The sequence below is a fragment of the Gastrolobium bilobum genome, unplaced genomic scaffold (genome assembly GCF_033153095.1).
Source record: "Gastrolobium bilobum isolate Gb01-03AN ecotype WA unplaced genomic scaffold, APGP_CSIRO_Gbil_v1 utg33886, whole genome shotgun sequence".
Taxonomy (NCBI): domain Eukaryota; kingdom Viridiplantae; phylum Streptophyta; class Magnoliopsida; order Fabales; family Fabaceae; genus Gastrolobium; species Gastrolobium bilobum.
The window spans coordinates 387,978-408,675 of NW_026898003.1; the positions used below are offsets into that span (position 1 = coordinate 387,978).

The following is a 20,698-nucleotide window of genomic DNA, read 5'->3' on the forward strand; positions in this document are numbered from 1 at the left end:
TGTCTGGATCGTTGTGTTTGATTTGGTACTGCCATGACCTATGTTAAGTCTCTAGTGACCGTTTTTTAGGTGGAAAGCAATCTAAAGCTATATAATCTCATGGGCTTATTGTGGGTCGTAAACCATGAATTTTTATCTAATAATCTCATCACAAACTTATAATCCACCATCTATTGTTATAAAACAAACATGCCTCAAATCCTTATACCCACATAATCACCTATCTCTGATTTATCAATTTCATAATCACTATTTTTGATAACATTTGTAGGAAAAAGTGCCCACATATACCGTAAAGCAATGTTCGGGACTTTTAGCTAACAAAACATGTAGCATTGTGCACTCAATATCCGCTTTGGCCCTACTGGATTTCAGACTTTGAAGTGGGACAATGTTGAGGGAAATAATTTTTTATGAGCATTTGGATCACATGTGAATCGTGTGGCCAAATAAAATCGAATCTAAAATTTCAGAACCGTGACAAGGATTGGTTTGCTTTACTTCTTAGCGTTGTCCGTATGTGTGCCATACAATGTGGTTGCTAAGTAAACAAGATAGCAATATAAGATAGTAATGCCAGTGATGATACCTATATAAGGCGAAAATGAAGTAGCACCAAGCTTGCCAATTACAGCCTTTACGCATTATCTCTAAAAAGATGATAGCAATTAGGGGTGTTAACGGGCCGAGCCGAGCTTTGGTCTTAAAAGGCTAAGCGTGTGTTTAAATGTGTCAGCCTGACTAAGTCTGTTAACTGTTATGAATATAATTTCAGCCAGTGGCCTGTCTTATTTACAAAAAATAAAAGTCTGGTTTAATCTATTAGCCTGTCTAAAAGTAAATAAGACAACAAAACTTTATTCAAACAAAATATACAGTCAGCCGCACAAGTAATTCGATAAATATTCATAAATTTAATGTATATCAAAACAGCATAATATAAAATAAAATCATTCAAAAAGTCTATTTAATTAATAAAATGAGATGAAATGAATTGAGGAGAGAGAGAGTTATCACAAGTAGTATAAAAATATAAAATAAAAATAAAAAATAATATATTAGGCCAGCCTGAGAGGCTCTAAAGCCGAGCTTTTGAATTGGAGTCTGGGGCCTTTTTACTAAACGAGCTTTTATACAAGTGCAAGCCTGATTCCAACAATCAATTTTAAATATAAAAACTCAGGCCTTCACAAGCCGAGTCAAATGCCTCTCTAAGATCCCTGGCTCGTTTAGCACCCGTAATAGCAATTGCTCACACAACAAAATCAAGTAACGTAAACTTGATACATGCGATGCTCGATTATGTTGCTGCCTTGTGATTACTATTGGAATGATTGATTTAACACAACTAAGCGCCGGTGCCTAACATAACGAGGTGGTCACACGAGGAATAACATAACATAATTTTGAGAATAAAAGCTCCATTTCCCACTTCTATTTTATATAAAATACTCCTTAACTCTCTGATTTTGTCAATCTCACAATTTTTTTTTAAATGAGGCATTTCTCTCCTTTTAATGCCGCACAAGTTATTTTCAATCATGCTTTAAGAAAAAAGCTTCCATTCTGAATTGGCAAAATTAAAGATGAAACCCATAAGAATTTATTGTTCTTTGATTGTTGGTTGCCAAATGCGTCAGTCCCAGATTCATAAAGCATACTTAGGGTCAGCTTGCATGGGTTTACAAAAAAATAAATGCTTTGTAGATCTTACTTATTTTATAAGTCTTTTTCTGTACGGATGAGTTAATCTACAAAAAATAAGTATTTTTTTATAGGGATAAATTATTTTTCTTACCTTTGTCTACCACTATAAAAGACCATTAGATCAAAATCTTAATTAACATTTATCTTTTTCTCTCCTCTTTAAATTTTGATCTAACGGTATTGGAGAGTGGTAGAAAAGATAGATAGAAAAAATAATAAGTAGAATAAATTATCTCTTTTTTATAAAAGTTAAAGCTATTTAAATTTTTTTTAAATATTTGATTTTTGAAAAAAAAATATTTAGCTTTTGACTTTTACTTTTTTAAAAACTAAAAATTTTAACTTTCAAAAAATGTAATTTTTTACCTTTTTTTATTACTTCTACTTTTTTTCCAAACAGACTTTTCCTAATAAGTGTTTTTTTTTTCTTAAAAAAAAAAATCCAAATGAATCCTAAGTCCTTGATCTATTCATTTGTAATAAAAGAGACTACTTTTTTTTGTATAAAAAAACAAAACTACTACTTTTTCTTTTCATTGATTGGGCCAGCAATCAAAAACCACTAATATCAACCAAGAGATTTTAATTTGGATGCTACCGAGATGTCACTGAAAACCTTCGAACCACAACCCCACTAAGGAGTGTGTGGGACGTGAAAAGGACAGTCTGGTCTCTCGTTGTTGTTTATCACCAGCAAAATATATGGTGCCTATCGCCAGTCACAATGGAGACTAGCATTTATTCAATGTAATGGAAATTTGTTTCAAGCCACAAAAGAGTGGTGTATTTAAGATTAGACTATTTATTTATTTTTGGGTAAAGAGAGGGATGATTATTTGACAGCTTGGCTTTTGAATGTAAGCTTAATGCTTAAAGCCCATTACGATAGAGTATCAACCAATCAACATCCACTAGAAAATCTATGAAATGAGGTCGTAAAAAGACTCCAAATGCCGACGAAAACCAAACATTAAGGGCCTTCAACTGGAGTAGAATTTGTGCAACAAAAATAAATAATCCCTTACTAAATATGGGGAAAAAAGAATAACCATAAAAATAATAGTATAAATATGTTTTTTTTTTCATATTTAATAAAAAAATATATGGAATAATCGGTACATCCGTAATATCAAAAATATTTTCTTTCACCTGGCATTAAAGAGTGCCCCAACTAAAGATATACATTTAGAAAACTAAGAAATAAAACTAACAATGGTCTTATGATTGTATAATGATACACAGGAAAGAACAAACTCAGTTATGAGCAATACACACATATGTATAGAGAATTTTTATGAAATTTAGAGATCCATCATAGCCTATAATTGTTTCGGATATATTAACAGAAAATCCACACGTCCATGGGTTATGTACTACGATGGGCCAAGTTGGGCTCCTCGTCAAGGCCCAATGTCATGATCCTGTATAACATACGAGGAATGGTGTTGGATTAGATAAACATCCTAAAACAGTGCTAATTGAACTATAAAATGAACCAGCATGTCCCTGTCAGTACAGCTAAAAAATAACTAGTGCAAATCCAACACGGTGTGCCATAAATCCAACAGATTGTAAGCCTTAGATATAGAACTACATAAGAATAAGCAGCCATGGGAGACCTTGGAGGAATCAGCCATTTTTTAGTTAATATCATTGACAGTGGTCGTGATTCGTAAAGGATAGAATGACCAAATCAGAGCCCAGAAGAGAAGCAAGATATTAGCACTTATACAAACATAATCTGACTGCATGTAGCAGTTTTGAATCAAACATTGTCAAACCGTCGTTACACACAGTGGATTCATGCATGTCACACCATTGGCTCCAAGGCACTGTGTTTTACAGAAGTAGCAAAGGGAGTTTATATCGGTATATGCACTCCTTCGTGATTCGCACAGCACCAGGAAAAATGGCCAAATCTAACCAAAAGAACCAAAAAATCATCACAAAGAAGCCAAATCCAGAATATTGGAGGAATTTTACAGCATTTGGTAAGAGATTGAATACAAGCCAACACTCAGTCCACTACTCAGTCCCTAAGTTTACAGAACCATCTTTCATCAACTTCAAGCTCAAGCTGTTGAATCTCCCACGTGAATAATGCCTAGATGCTTTTCTCCAGTCGGTTCCAGTTTTCATCATAGCCACAAATTCATCATAGCTTATGCGTCCATCCTGTAATTGTCCAAGAATTTTAGAGGTTAAGATTCCATAACCAAGACTACAAAGAAAAACCTATCAAATTTTCACCTTGTCTGTGTCTACTTCTTGGAAAATATCATTTGCTACATGTGTACAATCATCAGCTCCATCTTCCATCAAGGCATTCCGTAGCTCATCTGGTTCAATATAACCATTCCCATCCTTGTCAAAATAGGAGAAGGCTTTGTGAAGATGCTCATCATTAGCCATCCTTTTTAAATGAAGGGAAACAGCAACAAATTCTTCATAATCAAGTGTTCCCTTCCCATTAGTATCCACCTGTTACAAACAAACGATGGTTTGAATTAGAACTGGAATGTTACACTTTTGGTACCTTGACATAGAAATTGAAAGAAAATAGACCATGAGAAAAGAAAAAAAAAGTTTAACAATGTGGATTGGATCAAAGCTTGTGGGGATATCCAGGGGATCCTACTCATCTCAAAGAGGTAATTAGCATTTGTATCCAAAATATTAAAAAAAAAAAAAACAAACAAACACAGGAGTTCCTTATTCACAGTCATAGTCTACAAAGCAGTTAGGCACGAACGAAGCATACAATTATTCAATTAAAATCATAATATATGGATAAGAGAGAAGAGGGAGAGAGAGTTTTTTTACAAGGTATCGTGCTCAATCCAAATAATTTCCAAGAATCATGTCAAAACAGTCAATAATTTTCCCAAGGAATTAGAGACCCCATTAGTTTGTGCACACAGATCTCTGAACAACATGAAATTGTTCAATAATGCCAAGCATAACAACAAACAGAAACCAAATCCTGAAAAAGAACACAAAAGCCCTGGTTTTAGAATGACAAATATGCCTGAATAATGCAACCCCCAACAAACATGAAAAGTGGCAAAACATAAGATGCCCAAAGAATTCTGACTCTCATCAATGGTATACAACTGAATGAATTTTCTTTGTCAATACTATGAGATGCTGCAAGCGGAAACTTTATCATTGTCGACACAACAGAGATTATAGAATAAAAACAGCCATTTGACCATTACTCACAGCCTCAATAAGCATCTGAACTTCAGACTCAGCAAGTTGGAACCCAAAATTTCCACATCCAGCTTTGAGTTCCTCAATGGAAACAATACCATCATTATCACTATCCATCTTCTTGAACATATCTTTAATGCCTTCAACTTCTTCAGTGGATAAGAAATCAGCAATGACCTGTTTTCAAATGTACAATTTTAGCTCTAACATGCAATGAGAGCATAGGCTAAAGAAATCAGCATATGCAGTGAACCAACCCTAAGGGCTTTTCTTTTGAATCTGTTCATCATTGAAAATTGCTTTAGTCTTGACTTGACAACATCTCCGAGAGGAACATTAGGAGCCTTCTTAGCATTTTGGAGCCAAGAATGCTCTGCAAACGAGGAAAGAAAAACAATGAAACCATGCATTCATTCTCATAATCCATTAACATAATCACCATAAAGTAAATTTTAATTCAAATCATCAAAAAAGAACTACTTATTATAAAACTGTGTACACAATTGATGATTCTCTCCCCTTTCATTTCTAACTTAAATTTTGAATATTTTTGTGCAAGAAACCAAAGTTACAAAGGAAAGAGATTTTAGAGATATAAAAACCTCAAAAATCAAGCCCAATTAAAAGCGCCATGCATTAATGACCACAAACGAGTCTCTTCTATTTTCATTATTTTATGTGGGTTCTATATTTTTCTCTTACGGTATAAATTTCAACTTAATGTCACAGATGGGCATAAATGCCAATACTGTACCTCAAATTAGCGAAAGAACGAAACAAAGCAGCTATCATAAACCAAGCATTTAAAGATGTAGAACTCAGAACCTTTTAACTTTAAAAAGTACGCAGAATAGATTAGAGAGAGGCATCCTAATGCTAAATTTCAGAGTTACTCAGATTAAGATGTGATTAGTATGAAAGGAGATAAAACATACCAAGCACCTGCTTAGCAGTTAGTCGGAGTTTAGGATCTGGTTCTAACATTTGTCTAACAAGACTTTTAGCACTTTCTGAAATACTAGGCCAAGGTTCCCGTTTGAAATCTATAAGCCCACGAAGAATGGCCTGTGCAACCCCTTGTTCCGATTCTGCATTAAAATTAATCTCCAGGTAAGATAAAAACAATTAACATAAGTTAATGGAATAATTAACCAACTTCAAAGGAACAAAACATTTGCAGCATTTATGAACAAAAAGAAATCACAAAAAAACTTGTCAGATCAAAACCTTGCACACAAGCATTACTCTTTGTCAGCATTGTTTAATTCAGAAAATATATATATATATATATATATATATATATATATACAGAAAACAGGGAAAGCATGAATGCCATACATGTTCATGCAAGCATAAAGGAGAGCTAGCAGAAAGAGCACCATCAGAATCTTAGGACATAAGATAGTAGTTACCCGCCCAAAATGGAGGAACACCACACAATAAGATATAGAGAATAACTCCAGCACTCCATATATCTATTTCTGGCCCATAGTTCCGCTTGAGTACCTCTGGAGCCATATAATATGGACTTCCAACAATTTCTGAGAACTTCTCCCCTGGAGAAATGAGTATTGCCCATAAGAGAACATTGTAGAAAACATGACATATAATATAATCAATAACAAAAGATTGAAACATACTATTGAGACATGAGTAGGTAATGCTATACAATGTGCTATTACATGGCAAAGCATAAAAAAAAGGGGGTGGGGATATATGCTTGACATGAGCCAGTACTTTCTTTACATTATGAAAACACCATCCTAACAGTCCTTACCACAATTGTTGAGCAACAACCAGTTAAATACTGAATACAAAACAAAACAAAGCAAAAACAGATAAAAGAAGAAATTCATTAAGATGAAGTTGATTACAAAGTTACGAGGATAGGAAATGCTCCTTAAAAAATAAATGAAAAAAAAGAACAAATAAAGAGAACAAAAAACATCAATGAAGTTAAACTGCCCAATCTCTCAACATTTATGTAAGAGAAACCCCTGTAAAAAGACCATGATCTTTACACCATGTAGAAACTTCTTTAGACACCTTTAGTTGTCCCACTTGCAACTGCTTTAGAAATTAGATGACCAAGAACATCCTCTGCCAAAGTGAAGAACAATACCATGGGATCAAAGATCACCTTAATTCACACCCCTCTGACTGCAATATCAAGTCTTTGGCTCTTCATTAACAATCATTGAAAAAGTAAGACAACTTGAGATCCAGCTTATCCATTTAAATCTAAGCCTTTCTCTTAAAAGCTTATCTAAAAAACCACAACTAAACCTTCTAGAAGTCTAATTCGAATGAAAACTAGACTGTGTTTTTGACCTTATCATCATATCATCAACCACTTTATTGACCATAAAGCAGCATCCAAGATCTGTCTACTAGCATCAAAAGCACTCTGATTCACAGAAATAGTGACCCCCAACAACACCTCATTCAGAAAGATAGAAAGAATATCTGTAATGATTTTACAAAAACTGGTGACAAGACTGATGGGTCTATAGTCTTTAGCTTTGATAATCTATCTTCTTAGGAACCAAAGATAAGATATACCAGTAGTGTTTATACTTTACATTAATCCTAATCATAGTAGTTAAAAGCGGCGCTACCCGCTCCGTTCGCAGGTTGCGGTGGTCAGCCGCGAGAAACCACTCCGCACTCCGGAAAGTGATAGCGTCTGTAGCAGCCGAAATAGCGGAGGAATCACGGCTGTATCGGCGAAAAATCGCGGCTGAAAGCGGTTCAAATGAAATCGAAGGTTTCTCTCTCTCTTCTGTGTTAAAAATGGAGTTCTCTCTCTCTTCTGCATTATAAATTTGAAGACGTCAAAACAAACCCACTTGTATTGGGTTTCGATATATTTTAATATAATTTTTCCCACGAGTCATGGGCAACAGTTACAAAAGCTAATGATTTATTTTTTATGGGTAAAGAAATATATCAAAAGCTATTATTCAAATATTAAATAGTTGTTTTAAAAAAAAGAATTAAACAATAGAGCTATATAAAAGAATTAATAAATTGTTTTGTCCTAGTCTGAGCCACATATTTTTGTTTCCTTTAAGATATATATATAATTTTATATATACAAAATTAAGAGTCATAAATTTACTGTTACAATCACTTTGAACAAAATGAATATTATCTCAATCCTCTATTTTCTATCTCTATCTCTTGACTCATCTGAACAACATTGGCAGTGGGCAGCTTCTCCTCTCCTCCCTCTTGACTCATCATCTCTCCTCTCTTCATTTAGGTAATGATTTTGACTTCTTCTTTTTCTAGCCTCTTATTTTGTTCTTTTCTGGGTTATTTTTTTTTAACTTTTTTTTTTCTGACCTCTTACTTCTTTTTTCTGACCTCCTATTTTTTCTTTTCTGGTCTCCGATTTTTTTTTTGTCAATAAAAAAAAAAGATCAATACTGATCTGTTCTCCTAATATTATTGATTTTTATTTTTTAGTATATACGTGTGTGGTATATATAGGTTCTATTAATCCATTCCGCTATTTCGGCAACGGCAACCCGCTATAGCACTATAGCATTTTTCAAGGTTGGCCGCAATCCGCTTTTAACTACTATGATCCTAATATTTGCATTTCTATGGAATTCATTAAACATCTTCAAAAGATCACCTGTAATCATATCCCAACAACCTTGTAATAACATTCAAGAGGTAAAACCATCAAGTCCCAAACCTTTTCTATATCCATACTCAAAATAGCCCTAAAAACTTCAAGAGGTAAAGCTTTATTTCCTCTTCTTCAAAAGTCTTCCCGGAATAAAGCCTTTTCCTGGTGATGGCAGACCAATCTAAATTCTCAAAAAAAGATCTAGAAAAATACTCCTCAGTATACAAAGCCTTATACAATTGGGTAATTTCCTCATTAATAGCTCTAAAAACTTGATGAAGCTGACCATTTGCGAATTCCAACTCCTTAAACTTTTCCTCTTCCTTCCATGTTGCCATCTTATGAAAAGCTTAGAATTCACATCCTCTTCCTTAGCCAATTGCATCTTCCTTAAACCATCCACATCTAACTTATCCATGGCTTCAAATTTTTTTTAAGAATTTCATCTTTTTATCTGACATTACCAAAAATATCCTGGTTCAACTCTCTTAACCTTTCTTTTAGACACAAGAAAATTAGTAGATACCAAATTACTCCTAGTCCTAATGCTATTATTGCAAATCTAAATTATGTTTGACTCGCAGTACCATTACACTAAAGACCATACTATCTAATGCTGCATTTGATAAGAGGCTTAAGGACTGATGTATTTGGACTAATTCCTACTAGGTATGTCAAAATCCTTCCTTTTCTTTCCCACTCAATCTGTCAAAACAAACATAACCTAAAACGGTAACACTGCATCTGCCAAGCTTCTTAGGGTTCTGTTCTTTCATTATCAGCGCAGACCTAGATCTGAAGTGGACACCACATTTCAAATTTTAATTTGATTTACAAGAAAAGAGGAAATTAGGATTCCATTAAATTAAATGATGCATTGAAGTCCAGGTTTAAAGATACTGAGGAGACTTCCTTCTTGCCAGATGATTATGATTGAGTCCTGGACAGACTTTAATTTGATTTGGGAGTGAATATCTGACTTTCAGGTAGGAGAGTTTCCATTGAGTCAGCTATGATCTAGAATTCAAAGAACCCATGAGAGTTTTGGGTAATTTCACATTTCTGCACATCATAACAATGCAAGCCAGATTTTCCTTAATCACCTCATAAAAGCATGTTTTTCCCTTCCCTAACATCCCTTCTACATTTAACATTATCATTTATTCATATCTGACAATAGTGGATTATGACTTCGTTTACATTTCTCTATTTGAAATTGCTAAACTTTTAAACAAAACTGAAATTAAAAAATTTGACAGAAACAATGCAAGAAAGTTCCCCAAATATCTCATCCTCAAAGGTTTTCCGTTGTCCCTTCCGCTATGAATTTTACGATCACATTTTCTGCTACTACTTCAAAATATACACATTTGTAGACAACTTTAAACATTCTTCCAGAATAAATAGTACAACTGTAACGATATTGAAAGAAAGAAGATAGATTTGCAACATTGAAAATCACTTAATAAGCCAAAGCTATTAGTTGAACACGGAGTCTCATTATTAACTAGTCTATTTTGTTTCGATTTCCCAGTTTAGAAGAATACTAAACTCCTAATTTTTCCTTCAATGCGATAGAACCAAAAAAGTACACAGACACAGAGAGCACCAAGCAAAAAAGCACGTGCAAAATAATCACAGCCCATTAACTACCAAGTAGAAGGATTAGCAACACAACATCAATCTAGCTATAAATAACCAACCAATCATCAATTGCCAGAAAAATTAAGCATTTCTTATTTGGGTTAAATCAAATAAATTAATTGAAAAATATATACAACAAAATCATAATAGTATAGACCACTCAACCGGTGGACTTTGAGTATAACGGAGCTTTGTAGAACCGGCAGCCCTTTTGATATATTCAACTAAATCACAACTTAACCACTAATCAACTAACAATCCCCAATCCCACATCCAAATTATTCACAATTCATCTTCCCTACCTTCCTACACCTAAGATTCATACTTCAAGATCGTACAAGAGAAAATCCTAAATTCCAAAACCACAAATCTTACCTGGCTTGAAGAATATAGACAGCCCAAAATCAATAGCCTTGAGAGGCGAATTCTCCTTCTTATTGGCGAATAAGAAATTCTCAGGCTTCAAGTCCCTATGGATAACCCCATGCTTGTGACATAGCTGCACGACCTCCATGATGGTCCTCGTGACCGCCGCGGCGGCACGCTCGGTGTAGTGTCCCCGCGCTACGATCCGGTCGAAGAGCTCCCCGCCCTCGCATAGCTCCATCACAAGGTGCACGGCATTGTCGTCCTCGCACGCCTCACGGAGGCTCACGATGCTAGCGTTCCGCGGCAGGTGCCGCATGATCGCCACCTCTCGCCGCACGTCATCCACGTCCACGGGGGTCCTCAGCTTCCGCTTCGAGATGCTCTTGCACGCCAGAAGCTCCCTCGAGCCACGGTCTATGCAAAGGTACGTCACGCCGAACTCGCCGCGCCCGAGCTCGCGGTCCACCAGGTACTTCTCTTCAATGTTCTCCTTCGGCACGCCGGCGAGGACAGTGATCGGAGCTTTCTTGTTGTTGTTTCCGCCGGCGCCGGCGGAGTCTTTCTTGTTGCCGTGATCGTGGCCGGAGAAGCTCGATTTCACGTCCTCACGGGCCACCGCGGCCGGAGATCTGCAGCAATTGCCCATTTTCCGGCGGCGGAGGCAAACGACGTCGTTCGGATGCTTACTTCAGTTGGAAGTTAGGGTTTCCATGGTAAATGCAAGGAGAAACCCTAACCTAATCCTAGTTTTGCGAAGAAGGGTTTCAATTTGAAAAACACTGTGAAATGAAATTGAAAGCTAGAGAGAGAGAGAGTGTGTGTGTGCTATGTTTCAGTGAGGAGAGAGAAAGTGTGAGTGTGAAAGCAGTGAGTACGGTAACGGCTGGGATGCTTTTGTAGCGGTGAAAGTGTGGAAGCTCTTCTTTTCAGTATTTGTGCTTTGTTTTTGAATTATTAATTTATGGATTTTATATATGTTACGTTGTAGGACATTTTTAGTATCTTGTTACTCTAATATATCTGATGTGGATCTCACTCAAAATGAAATAAAAATAAAAAATAAGACGGATCTCATTTTGTGAGAGTAACATGACACTAAGAATGCCATGCAATATGATATGTATAAAACCCTTACTTTATTACTCGTCTAATGTACAGATAATATTATTATACATATTTATTATAGGAATTAATGTTTCTTATGTTATAAAATATAATTTTATCTCGTTCATACATAAAAGTGTATGAGTTCCATGTGTGGCCAGAGAAGAAGAAAAAAAAAAACATGAATGTCATATACTTTTATGTATATATAAAGATAAAATTATCTCATACAATATTAGAAATATTAATCTCTCTATTATATAAGGTGTTAATTTTAAATTGTAAAAGTCAAAAATAAATAAACGCATGTCAAAACTTGCTTAAAAGTAAAAAATAATAATTAAAACTTGAACTTGTGTTTTCAGAAAAAAAAAATTAATATAGAACAAAGTTTATGACTAAATATATTTTAATTTTAATTTTATTATCTAAAATTATAAAGAATTAACACATCATTATTAAATAATATTCATATAATATATATATATATTAAATTAAATACATTTTTAAAACATGATAATTAATATTCTATTTTAGACAACTATTAGAGGTATTTTATCGTGAAAAGTAATTGAAATGAATTTACAAAATATAATAACCCAGTCGTATAATTAATTTAGGGAGCGTTTGTAGAGGATAAATTTCTTTTTATCCGGGAATCTCGATTTTCAGAAATATGATAAAAATATTCAGTTTACGATAATATTCACAAATTAAAATTTTAGAAAAATTTAGTTTCCCAGGAATCCTATAAAATACCTTGTACCAAACGTCTTTAAGAGAAAAATATTTGTCCTTTTAAATGTTATATTTTTATGTCATTTTAATTTTAACCGTTAATTTTTATCAACTAATGGTTAGGATTTATTGAATTTTATTGTTAATAACTAATTAATTAATAATTTTGACTCAATAATTTTGACAGAAATCAACAATTAAGATGTAAAATGACACAAAATTGTATTTTTTAAAAATAAATATTTTTTCATTTAATTTAAAAGTTATATTATATGCTATTAAGCTAAACACAGGGACAAAACTGTCATTTCGTTCTTTTCAGTTTTCTTTTTTTAACTGTTTAGGAAAAGTTTTGTCGGTTAATGCGATTGCACGGTCGGAACGGGACAGAGGCGGCGGGAACACGAAGACCGAGACGGAAAGTCTATTGCTGTCGTTTTTTTCTTGGTTTTTGATTTTGCTGTATATTTTGTTATTCTTGTGGATTATTAGTTTTTGGAAAATGTTTATCCTTTAAAAATAAAATTATATTATTTTAATTAAAATTGCTGTATTTTATAATTAAAGAAAAAAATCATAAAAAAAGACAATACCCTTTAAGTACGGTGTACATTTTTCTAGGTTGATTAGCAAAAAAAAAAAAAAACCAACGGTCTATAGGTTGAATTAATTTAATGAATTATATGAAATTGTTTTATAATAATTTTTTAGAGAATTAAAATTTAACACCAATTTATAATTTAATTTTTGTTCTTAAGGCTAAAAAATTTTATCATCAAAATTTTGAATTAATTAGGAGTTATTTTGTATTAAATATTTGTGTAGTTTTGTAAATTGGGTAATTTAATTTAGGAAATAAACCATTTCTTTAAAAATCATTCGGATTGATCTAATAATAAAAGTGGTGTGAAACGTTCCCATAAATTGGAACTATTCTTATATGGAAATGGATCATCTCGTGTGTAATTTAACATGATCATGTCATGTGAGAGGATCTTAATCATTAATAATTAAATCAACAATTATGATTGTGTAACGTCCTGTTCTTATTTTTTTTTCTCTCCTCCTTTATCACCATTAACTCACCCATGTATGGTTATGATTGCCATCATGACATGGTCATGTTAATTAGCACATGAGAGGATCCACTTTCATTCCTATATGGGCTGGCAGATGATGTGTTCTCTCTCTATACAAATAAGCTTTAGTAGCCTTGGGTCATAGCATCTTCAATCAATGAGTCTTTAATGGAACAAGATAGGGGGTGTACTTGCAAAACACATCAACGCTTAAGTCAATTTTTGTTAAAGCAGGTTTTATTATGTAAAAGAAGATATATATCTTGATTTAGCACAATAGTATTTATAGAAGGAGAATAAGCAGCTTGGTGGGGAGATGCTTCCCATGTTGGTAAATCTTGTGAGGCGGTAAATTGTCTTTATTGACCCTTGTGGGTGGCTTGGAAATAATATTTGTAGAAGTTCCCTAGAGGTGAGGTATTCTTGGTGATTAAGTTTTACTGAGGAGCTTGCTGAGATATAATAGCAACTGTAGCATGAGCTATTCTCTTGAAGGTGAAGGTAATCATGGCAAGTAGCTTTTGTTGACCTTAGCGTCTTTCTTCATATACAAGGCTTTTAATGTGGGCCTAGATATTTATCCAGATCAAAAAGGTTTTGGTAGCTATAGGTTTGAATTTTAGTGTTACCCAAAAATCCCATCCTTTTAAAGATTTGTCATTTAAATTAAGGAGTTATCTTCTCTTATTTAAACTATTATTTATCTATTTAATCTTATAGTACTAATTACTGATAACGTTTTATTAGTCATAATGAAATGCCTTTTTTTTGCTTAAATAGTACAAATTTTCCTACAAAGATTTTGCATTTTAATACTAACATGTTTTAAGATTACATATTTTAGTATATATTAATCTTCTTAAATTTTATCAAACACACCATAACTTTTTTCAATAAAGACTTTCAAAAGGATGGTCCATCTCTAGATTAGAAACCAAACCACTTTTGGTGAATATAAAGATATTGCTTCGGTATTCTTCCCTCAACTTTTTCGGTCGAGGTCCCGTTTGGGACTAACCAATCTTTCTTTATACTGCCTTGTCCAGGTTCTGTTGCTTTGTTCTTCATGCTTTCTAGCATTTATGTCTTGGCCAGCTTCCCTGAACTAGGTCTTTTGGGTAATGTTGGGTTGCAATCTTTTGTTCTTCCTTATTCCATTTGACGGTTATGCCTTTAAGTGTGTCCCTTTCTAACTGGTGGGATGTGCCTTGGGAGTCGCATGTTGCCTTCTCATTTTGTGCGCCATGATGAGGTCGTGTTAGGCTAAAATCTTTTGTCTTTCCTTATGACTTTCTGGCCTTTTTCCTTAATCTGAGCTCCAGAATCAGTCGGGGTCTCACCGTATTCCAAACTAAAATTAATCTATTTATTTTTTAAATAAATTTGGTGTAATTTATTTTCTAAATTAACTATGGATGTTTTTATTGACTTTGATAATGTAAATTCTATGTATGAGTATATGAACAACATTATGCTATTATACAATTGTTTAAGATTAATTCGTGTTTAAGTCCCTCAAAGAGAACAAGTTTACTATGCTAACTAAATGGCACATGATCGCGCATTTAAGAGAAAAATAATAAAATGAAAATTGTAAAGAATATTGTAAAGCTCAGTGGTCAAGTTCTAAGTAGCATCATATATATTTTGCTTTAGAAAAAAATTATCTGCCACATTTACATAAAAGTGAGTGGTCCCATTATAAAGAAAAAAGAGAGAATATATCAATGGGACCCATCCACTTTTATGTGAATGTGATATAAAAAAAATTTCTACAATAAAAGTAAAAACTTAAAACCCCAAAAAATACTATATATGTTCAAATAAAATCTTCACATGGCCAAGATCACGTAAAAAAGAGATCGTCATAGTTGGTTTAAGTGTTAATATAAGTTCAATTGTCAAAATAGAACTGAATAATTGTCACGTCACTTAACTCTGAATAAATTTTATAGTATAGGATATTGTGTCTGTATTTTTTTATGCTTACTTTACCTAATCATTCTCAATACTGTTAGATCTGAATCTTAATTAATCTTCAACATTTTTCTCTTCTCTTAATATTCTCATCTAACAATGTTGGAAAGAAATAAATAAGAAAAATGGCAGGCATATTATTCTATCTCTAATTGTATACATGTGTGGATCGTTTTTTCTGGTCGTTATTATAGGGGTTTCGGGAACGTTACTTGTAAGAACCTGTACCGTTAATTAAGGAATTTAATTAATTAATTATGCAAAATGGGAAATGATTCCATAATTTACCCTAATAATTATTATAAGGCTTATATAATTATAGTAAGTGATTAAGAATGCTGAAAGTCGCTTTTCGGACGAAAAGTGCAGATACAGGTTCTGTTAGTCGGTATAAATGTGTACCGAAAAAGTATCCCAGAAAGTTATAATAAGTGCATGATAATTACTAGAATATTATATAGGACTTGTAAAACGAGTTTCAAGATTAAATAATGAGAACTGGTGTCAGAAACTGATACTGGCTATGAAAAACGCGTACCGGAAAGGTGCTCCGAAAAATAAAATAAAAATATGATAAATCTTAGAAAAATGAGTAGGTTCAGAATCTAAAATTTGAGATTAAAATGCTAAGCGTAGCTATTTTTGTTAATACTGTGTGGTTAGTGTTAAGTGGACTATATATAGTCACTTGCACACAACCCTAGGCTGATACTCAACCATTTTATGCGTGGGTTGTGTGTGTAGCTGCTGCCTCCTTTCCCTTTTCTCTGTTCCATTGAGTTTTCTTCACAAAAATCCTTCAAGACACCTCTTTTATGTGAGATTAGTCACCTCTAGCCTTGTATACCTTGTGTGGTTGGCTTGTGAGTGAGTGGAGTGTTGCTTTCTGATAGTTTTAGCTGCTGTGTGGGGGTTTCTAGTGCTGAGTTTGAGAGTTTGGGGTGAGGGTCATCTTGTTCTTGGCTTGAAAGGCTTCAAGAAGCCATTTTGATGTTGAAAGGTCAAAACTTGTTGTTGATTTTCGTAGTCTTGGTGGGTCAGAACCTATGTGCTGTGTAGAGGACCCCTTGTGTGCCTCATTTTCGGAGTTGTGGTGCATTAGAGGTATACTTGATTATCTTTTGTGCATTTTGATGTTTTAAGCTTGTTTAAGCAATTAAAAATCGTAACTTGAACCATTTGATAAAAGGAATGTATCGTAACTTGAACCATTTGATAAAAGGAATGTGTTTTTGGGTTCATAACATGTTAATAAACATCTGTTTAAGGAGTTCTTGGACTCCAGATCGAGTTTGGATCATTGGAGTTCGATTTTACCTTTAAAACCCAGTTTTCTGCATTCTGTCGAAGAAGTATTCGAATACTTTTCGGGCAGTATTCGAATACTTTTCTGGGAAAATGCAGTAATCAAATACTTCGCGAGACAGCAGCGACCTAGTTTAGTAAAATTGCGATATCTTGAGCTACAGAGCTCTAACTTGAGTGAGATTTGGACCTATGTGAAGCTAATACATAGTTCTACAACCCTTTAAATTTTCAGATCCATTGGATAAGTGGATTTCTCTCAGTGTATGTTTGAAGTCGAGACCCTATTGCTGGAAATTCAGCTTGTTGTAAGAACTTTGCAAAAATCATAACCGGAGTTATACAACTCCGATTGAGGCATAAGATATTTATTTGGAAAGCTTGAGATGTCTAGTTTAACATAGTAAAATCTTAGAGTATTTGGTAAATATTTGCAATGGTAGTTTTAATCTGGTAGTCGAATACCCCTTGCAGGAGTATTGGAATACTTTTATGGGAAGAAAAGTATTCGAATACTAGAAAGTATTCGAATACAGTGCGGTTTGGTATTCGGATACTGTGGTATTCGGATACTGGGGGGAAAAGTATTCGGATACTTGGTAGTATTCGAATACTTTAATGGAAGTAATCGAATACTTTCTAAAGACAGGGAGTATTCGAATACTCATCGAGGAGTATTCGAATACCTCATGTAGAGAATGCATAAAATGACTTATAATGAGATGGAAATCCTTAATCACTTAGTGTAGTCTGTGCTATAATTATTGATGATTAATTATGGTATGGGCAGATTGTGATTGTGCTGTTTGTGTGCCTTGAGCTTGTGTGGACTCTTGGTTTGGATAACTAGTTTACAAGGTAAGCTTTCGTGTCCTCGGTTTAGCCATGTTGTGGTTCCACCATGTCCCATGGAGGTATGGTATATGCATGCTATGTTACATGTTTTTGATGTTTTGAAAATGCTGTTGAGCTGTTATATGCTAGTGTCTTTAAGATATACATGTGGTGTTCCACTTATACGGTAAGTCTGAGTATGTGGTACATACAATATGGTGAGGTTGTGGGTGAGGTACAAGCGATATTCCTTGTACTATATGTAGGGGATAGACGTATATTTATTCCTGCATCTCTCTGGTCAGTAGAATAGTATCAACACACATGTCATGAATATCTGTTGCACTGCATAGTTTTGAGAACTTATACTGATGTAAATGCTTTTAGAACTTATATTGCACATGTAAGTGAGCTTGGGGTGGAAGATCCTTGAGGACCCCTTGTCTTACTGAGATTTCTAGTTTAGAGATCTCACCCCACGTTTGGGGCGCTTATTTCAGGTTCAGGTAATGTTGAGACCTCAGGCGGCAGGAGGCCGGAGCTGAGTTAGATCTGCTGTTATTTATGCCGACATGTTGGATGCTGGATTTGCATGCTGATTATATGTTTATAGCTTCAGTTTATGTTTATGGAGTTTTATGTTGAAACTTGTTGTTTACGCTGTTTATTTGGTGAGCATGGGGATTGTTCATGACACCTAGTATTGTTTATGTCTTGAGTCTGTTGGGAGTTGTAATAATGTATTAGGATATTGTCCGGATTACGAGATGTAATGTCGTGATTTAGATACACACTTTATTTATATATTGAGTAATTTCAGTAGATGTCTTATTACAATTTACATACAGGTGATATTTTATGAAATTGATTAAGTAATTAACTTGGCTAAGTTTAATGACGTCATAATTGAAAAGAAAAAGAATATTCCGCAATTTTAATTAAGCACCGCTTAATACGATGTAATGTTAATATTCCGGGTATACACGGGGTGTTACATTACTTGCCCCAAAGCTTTAATTACTCGTGTGCAAAAATGAGAAAAAAAATGAAGCAAAAGTAAGAAGAGAAGATGAAATGCATTGTCTCTTTTAATTTACAAATAATGAAATTAAATGGACCTTGTTGTCTGTCATCTTTTTGTGTTTGTTTGTGTCAAAAGACTTTGTGGGTCTCTTGGAGGCACTCTACCAACCCGATTTCCTACTTCAATTTATGATGTTGCTTCCATTCTTAGAGTGCTTGTTTTAGAAGCAGCACATAATTGCAACTGTGACTTATGTCATACCCTGAAGAAAGGGCATTAAATTATGAGTCAACCAATCCTTTTTTAACGCTAGGGTTATTATAATAATTAATGGGGAATTTTTATTATTATTATATATGCTTCATTTTGCATTGATTTTGTGCTCATTGGAATCAGAGAACAAAGACAAATCTCACGCAGACACCTAGAAGAGAGAGAGATGCACAGAGACAGAAGGTCACAGAAATTTTTTTTCAAATTTGATTCTCTATTTATTTAATTCAATATCTCAAACAAACTTAATGCCATCTCATGACATAGTTAACAAAAGAAAATAACTACAAAAAAGTAACAGATTTGCAATGGCAAGAGAGAAAGCTATAGCAGACAATATAGCTGTTTAAAACGCCATAAACCCATATAGATAAGTGAATTTTTTGCCACAAGAAGTGCCTGTCCTGTTGATAATCTTGGAAAATTTCATATTGGAATTCTAAGTTTTACAAAGAGCTTTCACCTATTTATATGAACAGTGAAAAGATAAAAGAACTATACACTCAGCTAATAACAATTACACATCAGCAAAAAACTGTATAACAAACCCATTAACCGTCTAACTAATTTATCATAACTAGAAAAGGTCTTGCTACCCTGTATCCATGCTGATACTTGATTCTGTGTTACTGGTTTCTGAATTTAAGTATATTAACATCCCCTCGCAAGCTGGACTATAAATGTCAATGAGTCCGAGCTTGGAAACAGCAGCTTGGAATGAACTGACATATAGAGCTTTGGTGAATATGTCAACTATCTGACCTGAAGATAAAATAGGCAACAAATGAATGAGACCATTAAGTACCCTTTCACGAACAACATGCCAGTCCAACTTCACATGTTTAGTTCGTTCATGGAAGGAAGGGTTATGGGCAAGATATTAAGCTGAAGCATTGTCACAATAAACAGAGATATGCTGAGATAAAGTGAAGCAAAAATCCTTGAGCAAATAGGATACCCATTGCAATTCACAAGATAGACTAGCCAATGCCCTATATTCAGCCTCACATGATGATCGTGACACTGTTGTTTGCTTTTTACATTTCCATGAAACAATAGCTGACCCAAGAAATACACAGTGACTAGTAATGGACCTTCGAGTATCTGGGCATGAAGCCCAGTCTGAATCAGAGAAACCAGAGACCTTCAAGTTGTTGTTTGAAGGGAATAAAATACCAGCACCAGGTGAATTTTTGACATAGAAAAGCACACGGAGAGCAGCAGTCTGATGCTTATCACAAGGAGCATTGACATATTGACTCAATTGTTGAACTGAGAATGAAATATCGGGTCTTGTCGTAGTGAGATATAAAAGCCTCCCCACAAGACGACGATAAGAGGAAGTATCATTTAAAGGAATCCCTGTGGAACGACCCAGCTTGGAGGAGGCGTCCATAAGTGTGGAGACAGGCTTAGCACCAATTAAGCCACTGTCTCGAAGAAGTTCCAAGGCATATTTCCGATGGTTAAGGATGATCCCTTTCCTGGAACGAGAGATTTCAAGATCCAGGAAAAATCGAAGGGGCCCAAGATCTTTTATGCGAAATTTTTGATCAAGAAAAACCTTAACACGTTTAATCTCATCAAGGTCATTCCCTGCTAGCACTACATCATCCACATATACTAGAAGTGCAGTAAAAAGAGAACCACGTTTTATGGTAAAAAGAGAATGGTCAGCTGAGGACTGATTGTATCCCAAAGAAGAAAGAGCCGAAGTTAGCTTGGAGTGCCATTGTCTGCTGGCCTGTTTGAGACCGTAAATGGATTTGAGCAACTTGCAAGCTTGATTCA

At 34.3% G+C, this 20,698-nt stretch overlaps 1 protein-coding gene across 1 annotated transcript; it reads right to left on the reverse strand.

Annotated features, from left to right (window-relative positions):
- Positions 1-3,035: 3,035 nt before the first annotated feature.
- On the reverse strand, positions 3,036-11,427 carry LOC133312084 (calcium-dependent protein kinase 13-like). The gene is made up of 7 exons (XM_061513226.1): positions 10,580-11,427; positions 6,333-6,476; positions 5,856-6,008; positions 5,178-5,293; positions 4,930-5,097; positions 3,958-4,188; positions 3,036-3,882 (listed from the first exon to the last, which is right to left on the reverse strand). The coding sequence occupies exons 1-7, from the start codon at positions 11,217-11,219 to the stop codon at positions 3,733-3,735; spliced, it is 1,602 nt and encodes a 533-aa protein (XP_061369210.1). The 5' UTR covers positions 11,220-11,427; the 3' UTR covers positions 3,036-3,732.
- Positions 11,428-20,698: the final 9,271 nt, after the last annotated feature.